The sequence below is a fragment of the Periophthalmus magnuspinnatus genome, chromosome 3, assembly GCF_009829125.3.
Source record: "Periophthalmus magnuspinnatus isolate fPerMag1 chromosome 3, fPerMag1.2.pri, whole genome shotgun sequence".
Classification (NCBI taxonomy): Eukaryota; Metazoa; Chordata; class Actinopteri; order Gobiiformes; family Gobiidae; genus Periophthalmus; species Periophthalmus magnuspinnatus.
Window position 1 is genome coordinate 29,609,440 of NC_047128.1, and position 10,248 is coordinate 29,619,687.

Below are 10,248 nucleotides of genomic sequence, written 5' to 3' on the forward strand. Positions count from 1 at the left end.
CAGTTCATTTGAAGCCACCCATGCCTCAGGCAGTCGGAGTAGCCTCATCCCCATCATCTAGATCAAAGAGACATTAAACACATGAAACCTCCAGAAGAAGAAACATGCAGAGCAATGCAATTAGTGAGTACTACCACTTTTGAACACGTATCTCACACCACACCCTTGCACGCAAATATCTTTTTAAGACTTCATGTTTTAATTTGTAATATAATTAGATTAAAGAAGTGCATAAAGTCAGCGATGGCTGTAAAATGAAAAGAATTTACTAAATTTCACAGTGAATGCTTATCCACGTGTGCCCTCCACAGGAGGAAAACAGGTCACGTTGAGAGCACCCTCATGTCTCATCCGCACGTTCACTGTGACTTGACATCATAGGGTTTGCTATATCACACTGAGTGGGTCAAACTTTTTACATTCACAAGTTGGACTTGATCACTATATCGTTTTTCAAAGAGGTTGGCCAATGATTGCAAAATTTTAATTGAATGCTAATTTGGAAAGTGATTGGAAAATTCAGTAATGTGATGATAATGAGATGCAGATGAGTTCTCATCAGAGCTGTCTGTTTATTAATGAGCTGTATCTTGGTGCACTGTCACAACTGTCAGAACCCCCCCCCCCCCACACACACACACACACACTCTCACTCATATGTAAGTGTAAAGACTGTGCATATGCACTTTGTAAATTTGACTTAATCAGAATATTTAACATGGTAATATCCAATCAAGCCACACTGGACTAATGTGAAGTTTGATTAAGACATGACAGAAGAATCATTAATAGCCTGGCTAAAGAAACTTTAAGTAGCACTGTGTAGCTCTTCTGGTGGATGGTGTGCTCCCAGCTTGCCTTTATGGAGAGCTTAGCTCTCATCTATCTTGCATTTAATCGATTGCTAAAATACTGTATCTTTAAAACGTGCATTCTTAGTGTGAGTGGGATCTGATCTGTAACTTGGTCTGGTGGTGTCACCTTCTTGTCTTCATCGAAAAGATCTTCATGTTTTCAATGCCATAATATATTGTAGTGCACCTTTAACTTCTTGTGTCTTGTGAACTTGTAAGATTCTGAATATATAAAACTTCAGATTTATCAGAATTATCAGGTTTGTTATACCTCCTCATACACAAAGATAATTTACCTGACCTAAAGCTTGTCTTTTACCAACCAATTATTGAGATTCATTTGTATGAGAAGTCCCTGATGAGGAAATACATATGGCAAATGTGTAAAATTAGTTGATAATACGAGTTTACAGCATACAGTGGTGTGGATTTTGTGCAGCAACTAAGGCCCCAAATGAAAAGAAATGTGTGGAAAATGTTTCTTTCATCCCAGGACATAAGCACATTACAGAGTGATGAAACAAAATGTAACTGCTTATCACTACATTGCAAAGTTTCAACACCAGTTTGTGGTGGTTTTGTGCATTTTTGTAAAATTGTACATATTTTTAAATAATACAACTCATTCATCAGGCTGGAACAATGACATTTTATTTTGCAGTTTAACAGCAGCAGCATTTGCTGTTTTTTTTTTTTGTTTTTTTGTTTTTTTGTTTTTTACATATTAATAAATTAAGATGCTCAAAAAGTAAGTAACTTTTAATTATTATAATAATTGTGTGTCAATATATACATAAACCATAACTTGCAAAATTTTAGAAACACTAATTGCTTTTCACTTTTATCACTGGTATAAGATTGAACTCAAAGTCATGAATCAAATGACAAAATAAATACAGAAATTTTATAGGTAACATATCTCAATGCAGTAGTGTTTTACTGACACCTAGTGGACATATTGGTTAATTAACTTTTTTATTAACGTAATATAAAGGTAATATTAGAACCAACAAAGGTAAAATGCAAACTATTTGCTATTAAAAAGTATATTATACGATATCTTTTTTTTTTTTTTTGGATGAAGCCCAAATACATTAAAATACTTTCTCTCTTTTTAAATGACATCAGTGACATAACTCTTGGTGAAAAAGCTCATTCATTTTTCTCAGGTGGGACTACCTCCATGAGCAACTGTAGATGCATAGTAATGGGTCCTGGAAAACACACACATTTCAGGTTACAGCAAACAAAAAAAGAAAAAAACAATTGAAAAAAATGTAATAATAATGATATTAATATTTCTAAACTTACTCATCATTTTATGTGCCCACTTGACCTTTTTGTAAACAAAAACATAATAGAGGATGAGTCCACTGAGAATGAAAACAGTGCAATAAAGATACTCGATTTCCGGTTTATCAATGATGGGAGCCAGTACCAGGTAGAAAGACACCAGGGTCATGAGAACTGCCAATACAATCGGCACCTTTGGGTAACCAAATAATTACATACACATTACTAATATGTTCTTCATTTTATTTGATATAAAAATAATTACCTTGACTGGCCTGTGAAGTTCCTTTCTCGTGAAACGCATTACAATGAGAGCAAATGCTGTCAGACCATAGAAGAACCACTGAGCAAAGCTGAAGTAGTTAATGAGTGTGTTAATGTCTGCTGGAAGGATGTAAAGTAAGGACAAAAAGCCCTGTAACAATATGCAAAACAGCAATGTTTAAATTTGATTTGACAAATCGGCATAGTTCAAACTTACATTAAAAATCAGTGCAGGTGCTGGTGTGAAGCGTTTGAGGCTGATGTAGGATAAGATTTTAACCATGTGGCCCTCTCTACCACTTACAAATGCCAGTCTGTAAAGAGAAGGCACTATAACATCACAAGGTAACATATCGTTGACTAGTAGAGTACGTAGAGGTGGGAGATATATTGAAAGATGGATAATATAAGAAACAATTAAAGGTTTGGAGGCGGACAAATTACAAAAGACTACAAAAAGAGCACATTAATTTGGTTAAACTGTTTATTCTCCTTTTAGATAATACTTTTATCTCAGTCAAGACCATTTAACACATTTTCTGACCGTGAATAATATGCATATGGTTCTTCGTTCTATCTGATAAAAAAGGATTACATACGTTACCTGCCAGCAGTGAAGCAGCTACCATTAGCCGAACCAAATGTGGAAAAGACAACAAAAAGTGGGACGATCCATGACATAGGATAAAGAACTCTGTCACCAAATGTCTGAGGACAATCAAAAATTTCAGCCCAAAGCTTTTAAACAAAACAAAATGTTTCTGTAGTCACCTGTGTCTGAAACTTACCACAGCCACAGCTGGAGATACCAGCAGCTCACTGGGAGTCATGACAGTAAAGTAAGCCACATTGACCAACACATAACAAACTGTCACTAAAGGGATACCAATTATAATAGCCAGGGGAAGATTCCTATGTGAAAATGTTAAATTTGTTAATTTCAAAACATTTGAAATACATGTTTTCAGTTTCCAGTTTGTTATACCTATAAGGGTCTTTTAACTCCTCCGTAATGAAATTCAGCTGGTTCCTAATAGTAATAATAATAATAAAATACATTTAATAATTTTACATTTCAACTAATATAATATCACTTTTGATAAGTTACCATCCATCATATGCCCAGAGTCCATTGTAAAATGCAAGACCAATAGAACCAAAAGATACTGATGAGGTTTCAAATGCATTGGAAAAAGTTTCAGTTTTTCCTGGGTACATATAAAACACGGTTTAGCATTTTATATTATTATTTATCATGCTGAATGCAAACCTTATACCTTGAGCCAGCAAAACCATGCCAGCCACAGCAATAATGACAATGATCAGAAGTTTGGCCACAGTGAAGACATTCTGCACATAATTCGCCAATTTCACGCTCAAACAGTTGACTGCAACAATCATAACTGAAAAGATAAAACAATAGTTAATGGTTCTTCTAAGGAATTAAAATTTAACCAAACAAATTCACATCTCAAGTACTTTTGAACCTAAAAAGCTGTATCTGCCCATCTACAAACCATTAACCTACACATTTTAAAACACTACTTACACATTGCAGCAGAGGCAAGACATTTAATGACCAGTACTGGAGGATTGCACCCAGGGTAGAAGGGAGCGGCGGCATATTCTGCAAAACTCAGAGTAATGATGGCAAAAGAGGAAGGCTTAAGAACCACAACAGTGGTCCAGGAGTACAGGTATGCCACAATAGATCCAAAACTCTCCAAGAGGTAAGAGTACTCCGCCCCAGATTTGGTGATCATGGTACCGAGTTCAGCGTAACACAAAGCACCTACGAAGAGGAAACAACTGTTGTTATTATATTATCTTGTTTATTTACAGTTCACACAACACAATATTACTCTTTAACAGTATTTTATAAGACTGTAATTTGTTTATTTTTGCCAGTAAAGTAAATGTTCCAGTAAATTGCAACATAGTTATTTCTTTTAACTGCTGACCAAAGTGTACTGTAACTTGGGTGTATCCCTAGGTCATGCCATGGCACTAAGGAACATTTCAGTCGCTTCCATAATAAAACACTTTGTTTATACCCCTTGTCAAAAGATATTATAGTAGGTTTACTATTGGCTATTTTTATGAGTTTGACTATTTTGTTTCGTAATGAGTAGACTATGACACTGAAATAAAAAAAAACACTATAAATTATGTTCATAAGATAAGATAAGATTGATAAGAGCCTTTATTAGTCCCATAATGGGGAAATTCCAGTATTGCACCGTACAGTTAAAGAACAGAAGGAAAATGGTACATGCAATAAAACAAGATAATAGATAAATAGCTTATAATAATTAAAAAATATATACTTAAAAATAAACTAAAAATAGACTCTAATATAACATCTCTGTAAAGTGACTTGGGTATTGCACATAGGTATGGTTGAATGACACATGTTCAGTGTTAACAGTGTTCATTGTACAGTCTGACAGCAGCAGGAAGGAAAGACCTGTGAAACCTCTCCTTCACACAGCGAGGGTGAATCAGTCTGTCACTGAAGCTGCTCTCCAGGGCAGACAGAGCGTCCTGCAGGGGGTGAGACTCATGGCCCAGCATAGAAATGACCTCATAATGAGGTTTTATAGTAGAAATCAACCAGTTAATTGACTGTTGAGTCAGGAAGGGCGTCAGCTGTTAAAACCTTTCTGACCAATATGTAAAGCACATCACTGTGACTGAAGAGAGTGGTTTACACACAGATACATTGAACACACTTTTAGGATTATAGATAATAATCTCACCAAGAGTGGACAGAACTCCACAGGCAGTCCAGATCAAGAGACAGGGTCCCACTGCTCCCGAGTAAAGCAGAACTGATTTAGGAGAGATGAAGATGCCCGAACCAATCATAGTCCCTACAATCAGACTGATCCCACTCAGGAGACCAACCTACAGACAGAACATAACACAAAATGTATTATCACCTTTGGAAAGCTTAGAGTTGGATTGCACAAGCATATACTCAGTAGCAAAAACTATGAAAGACTGCACATGGTACTGCTTGGAACTAAATCCAATCCTTTTTGGTCCTTGTAGGAGAGATGGGGATAATATTTCTGGACTGACAAAATGTATGAATTACTGGAAATCAAAATATACTTACATCTTTTTGGAGCATGGTGACTTTTTCAGATTTCTTGTCTTTTGTTTCAACGGCAATATTGGAACTGTTTGCGCCATTTTGTAACTTATGCTGCTTCAAATCTCTGTTTTTGTCCATTTCTGATTACTGGCAAAGCACAAGGACATGCAACGTCACACTTGATAGAGGAAAGGCATTTTTAGCATTTACATTTATTATTAAATAAAAAATCACTGGACTATTGTCTATATTTGGGTACTCAGTATAATTATGTCATTACAAATTACAAGAACAATGCAGCCATTTGGAATATAGGCTAAATGTTAAGCCTATACAGATTTTACAACAACAGTAAGCAGTAGGGGTTTAAAAAAAACAAACAAAACAAAAAAACTTACCTCAGAGGGTGTTTTTATGAACTTTGAAAAAAAAACCTTTCCTTATCATCAAGACTGCCCAAATTACACTGTCGCAAAGTTAAGCATTAAGTGAACCAGGAATGTCTCTGAAAATGTGTAGCTCTTCTGGTGGGAGGAGCCAGATCCGACTGGCTCTGAGTGCAACAGGGGGAGACAGGGGAGGGACACAGTACCTGAAATGTATAAAACACTGTTTTGGTGAATTAGTTGTACAGTATGTGAGTGTACACTGTTCACAACTATTTGACTAAAACTGGACTGTTTTTTTTTGGGGTTTTTTTTTAACAAGAATCTATTTTTCAACAGAGATCACTAAAGCATTTTCTCCTTAAGTTTACCAGGCTGATTTCAACACAAAGCTTCTTTGATACAGACATATGACACTTGTGTTCCCAGTGTGCTACATTACCTCAATCTTTCTCTTTTTTGTGCTTGTTACGATCTAGTCATGTTTGTTAATGGCTGACTGGCATTAATGTTTCTTTTTGAAATTTAAATCTAAAAGTTGTAATTTTGCATAATTCGCAAAATTTCACTACATGACAGAAGAAAACAATCTACTTGTTGGCCAGGCAGTGGACCTTTTAACACTAACATCTGATAAACTGGCTAACTATCTTCTCGGTTAAGATAAAATGTCAGTTTGTTAAAAAAGGAACATTATTTTTGGGGTTACAGTGGCTCAGTGGCTGGAGCAGTCACCTGCTACAGAAGCACCAAGTGTGGTTTGAATGAATATAAAATATGCCCCTGAGATTTCAAAATGCAATATGAAATGCATTATTATTATTATTTGTTTGTATTCTATAGGGTATTGTATTCAAAGTAGAAACAGAAATATTTTGGACATAATTATAGGGATAAGGGATTTTGTTTCAGACAAGGTAATCTGTCTGGTAGGTAACACATTACGCTTGCACTCAGTCACCCTGAGAACAGTGGTACATTAGCATTCCACATTCACCTCTGTGCCTTAGACAAAAGCTTGCACAATTTATTTATGGAAAAAGCACTCACAATTTACATTACAACTTTATCAAGATGTTGTCCCAGTCCCAGATGAGAAAAAATGTGCACGTGGCTTTGGCGTAGCTCACTTAATGTTCATCCACCTCAAGAGAGAAAGAATTAAGTTGATTTCAAACAGAAGCATGCTTATTATTGAGTGTTGTTCAGCCTTTTGGCCTGAGGGTGGCGATAGAGGCGCGCGCAAACTGGCAATCACGGCCTGTACGTCACTTCCGCCAAAACATAGTTGTGAAGGCAAGTAGAAAACATTCATAGACAACGAACAGAGTGGCAAATAGGCTTATTACGTTTCCTAAAGATGAACCACTCACTAAAGCACTGGAAAGAAGCAGCCACGTTGATTGTAGCAGCAGAACAGCGCCTCTGTGCGGGATCTTTAGCTTCAAGGACGCCGCAGCTGGGCAAACTTGACACTAAACACCTGCCACACTCGTCTTGTTTTGACTACAACATTTTGCTGCTAAAACGAAGTGGTAAAAGCGGATTTATGCCCAATGCTTACGTGTTCCCCGGAGGACTTGTGGACTCCTCAGACTTTTCTAGCGAGTGGCTGGACATTTTCAGATCTTTCAGCAATACTCCCTGTTTGGGTTTGAGACATGTTAAGCAAAATGCAGAGACAAGACCCCCCATATTTGCTACTGATCGGTTAAAGTTAGGCTCTCCAATCCCAGGCGAGGTGGCTTTCCGCATTTGTGCCCTGAGAGAGACATTTGAAGAATCAGGAGTGCTTCTAGTTGTTCCTAAAACTGAGGAGAAACGTGTGCTTAATAATAAAGGGGGCATGATCCATCACGGTATTAATGACATATGTCCTGAAAAACTAAAAAAGTGGAGGTCATTGGTAAACCAGAGCCCTTCTAACTTCATCAGGATGTGCAGAGAGCTGGAGGTCTTGCCTAACATCTGGGCCCTACATGAGTGGTCCAACTGGCTCACTCCTGAGGGCAGATATGGAGGCCGAAGATTTGACACAGCCTTTTTTATTTGCTGCTTAAAAGAGATACCCCATACACTCCAGGACCAAAAGGAGATTGAACTCTTCCAGGTTATTTCAATGCCATAACATATATTTAAGTTAACAAGAAACTATTTGAAATTGACAATATTATTTTAATGCTGTTGTATTTACAGTGGTCTACACCCTCAGAGGTTTTGCAGAGTTATGAAGCCGAAGAAGTCTGGATTGCCCCACCGCAGTTTTATGAACTGAGCCGTTTGTGTCGTTTGCCCTTACTAAATGACCTTCACAAGTTTGCCAGTGAGCGCGCCATAGAAGGCTGTGAACAGTGGATGCCAGTTATTACAGCTGAAGACGACCAACATATTTCACTATTACCAGGTATGGAAATTCAGTTTGAAATGCATAATTTAATATTTTAAGTTTGTTATCCAGCGAAGATGCTGTGGGTGTGAATCTTGTATTGGCAAATACACCATAGATTAACAGGAGCACATCTTCTTAACAAAGATGCTTTCTACTTGTATGTCTATATGTTTGCCCTGTTTGTGACCACCTAACTTTTGTTCAAAGTGTTTTTACTTGTATAATTTGAAGATGTAATATTGCATTTGTATTTATTGTTACTTGCTTTCCTCTCATTTTGATATATCATATGTTTATTCCAGGCGACAAACTTTACCCAGTGAATGCATCAGAGTCAAGTACAGGCCATGATGGAGGATCTGCTCTGCACCGTATGGTGATTTCAGATTTGTATAATATAAGACTGCAGATAACTATTCCTCCCAAGTACAAGCACCTGCTGCCTGTATTACCTCTCAGCTCCAAAAGTCTGCTTTGATCTGGGCCCTCATTTCTTTTAGATAAATACACAAAGTGGTCAACTGTGTTTAAAGGGGTATTTAACATAATATATATTCTCACAAACTGACACTCGACTTGTCTAACAGGTGACAAGTTCCATTTCTCAAAAAGATATGTTATATTTAAATAATTTTGAGGGTGTGTGTTTTCTGTATTTACAACATTGGATTGCTCTGTGTGTAAGTGTATGGCATGAATATGTCGGTGCAAGACTCACTGCTGAGCTGCCAGCCCTCCTCATGATGACTTCCCACTCACAGCAGGGCTAAATGAATAACTAATAACATAATATTGGCAATTAAACTGTATTACTTCTATTAGTATTGATTTTTTTTCCTTTAATATTATTGCTGACTGTTAAAGCATTTGCAATTTTAAGAGTAGTATATGAAACATACCAGAAAGCTGTTAAATCTGAATTTTCTCATGCAAAAGATATTTGAGCTTGTGAGAATATATGGAAGAGAAATACTGTATGTTTATTTAGTGATGCATTCCATTTTAATGTTTAAGAAGATAAAGAGATAATGGTAAAATATTTACTGTTAAAAACAGATTCCAGATTAGAATATGTATATTGTATATTCTTTTTTAATTAAACTATACTTAAATCTACCATATGTAAGTATATTTGATGTTTTTACCAGTAGATGGAAGATGAGAGATCTCTTGACCCCTGCCCTCTCACTTGGCCTTTGTTCAAGCTCAGTTGGACTGTGTCTCAATTCCCCGTACGCAGACTGTGTACACGTGTATTCCCGGGTACAGAGCTGTGGGTGCAGACTCTGAGAATGGACTTGAGGAGTTCACAAACACGCTCTTGGCTCTCAGCTTTTGGGACAGGTGGATTTGATGACATCACAGGAAATAAAGCTCATGTGGCTATAATAAAAGCCAATTGTATATTTGTAACAATTAAACAAACCAAAACTCCACTCTTATCCAAATTAAGCAAATCATCAACGTCATTTTAAGCCATCAGCCCTCTTCATCATATATTAGACTAAATGTTTGACCTATGCTTTCTTTAATCTCTTATTAGTGATAAATAACATGGTGAAACAGTTGGCAGTTTTATTCCTCTGCAGTGTTTCTAAATTATATACTGTATAAAAAGTATTCTGAATACTGTAATACATGCAAGGATACAGAATGCATAAAAGGGTGATACCTAAATTTACTTTTGCATGAATTAGTTGCAAAATTTCTAACTAATAATTATGAATTTAATACTTAAATAAATCATTGAAATGTACAGGCACTTGTTCTAATGCTCACACAAACAAACACATTTTTTGAAGCCTGAAGAATTGAATGTACAGTATTCACTTTTCATAATGAATGGCACTCTACAAGTTTGTTTAAATTGTTTCAAGTCTACTGAAAAGCCAGCTGCGTTTGTCCTCATATTTTAGATGAGGGTTGAGAATTGTTACAAATAAAACCAGTTGATTTGATTGT

The 10,248-nt window shown here is 36.4% G+C and overlaps 2 protein-coding genes across 2 annotated transcripts; one reads left to right on the forward strand and one right to left on the reverse strand.

The window, feature by feature from the left end:
* Positions 1-1,932: 1,932 nt before the first annotated feature.
* slc7a9 (solute carrier family 7 member 9) lies at positions 1,933-6,044 on the reverse strand. Its single transcript, XM_033989391.2, has 13 exons — positions 5,910-6,044; positions 5,533-5,658; positions 5,171-5,318; positions 3,961-4,203; positions 3,689-3,814; positions 3,520-3,619; positions 3,397-3,441; positions 3,200-3,323; positions 3,016-3,119; positions 2,629-2,725; positions 2,413-2,562; positions 2,166-2,340; positions 1,933-2,068 (listed from the first exon to the last, which is right to left on the reverse strand). Exons 2-13 carry the CDS (start codon positions 5,647-5,649, stop codon positions 2,007-2,009), a joined length of 1,491 nt encoding a protein of 496 aa, XP_033845282.1. The 5' UTR covers positions 5,650-5,658; positions 5,910-6,044; the 3' UTR covers positions 1,933-2,006.
* Positions 6,045-7,167: 1,123 nt separating this feature from the next.
* Positions 7,168-10,248, forward strand: nudt19 (nudix (nucleoside diphosphate linked moiety X)-type motif 19). Its single transcript, XM_033989404.2, has 3 exons — positions 7,168-8,007; positions 8,094-8,301; positions 8,589-10,248. Exons 1-3 carry the CDS (start codon positions 7,258-7,260, stop codon positions 8,762-8,764), a joined length of 1,134 nt encoding a protein of 377 aa, XP_033845295.1. The 5' UTR covers positions 7,168-7,257; the 3' UTR covers positions 8,765-10,248.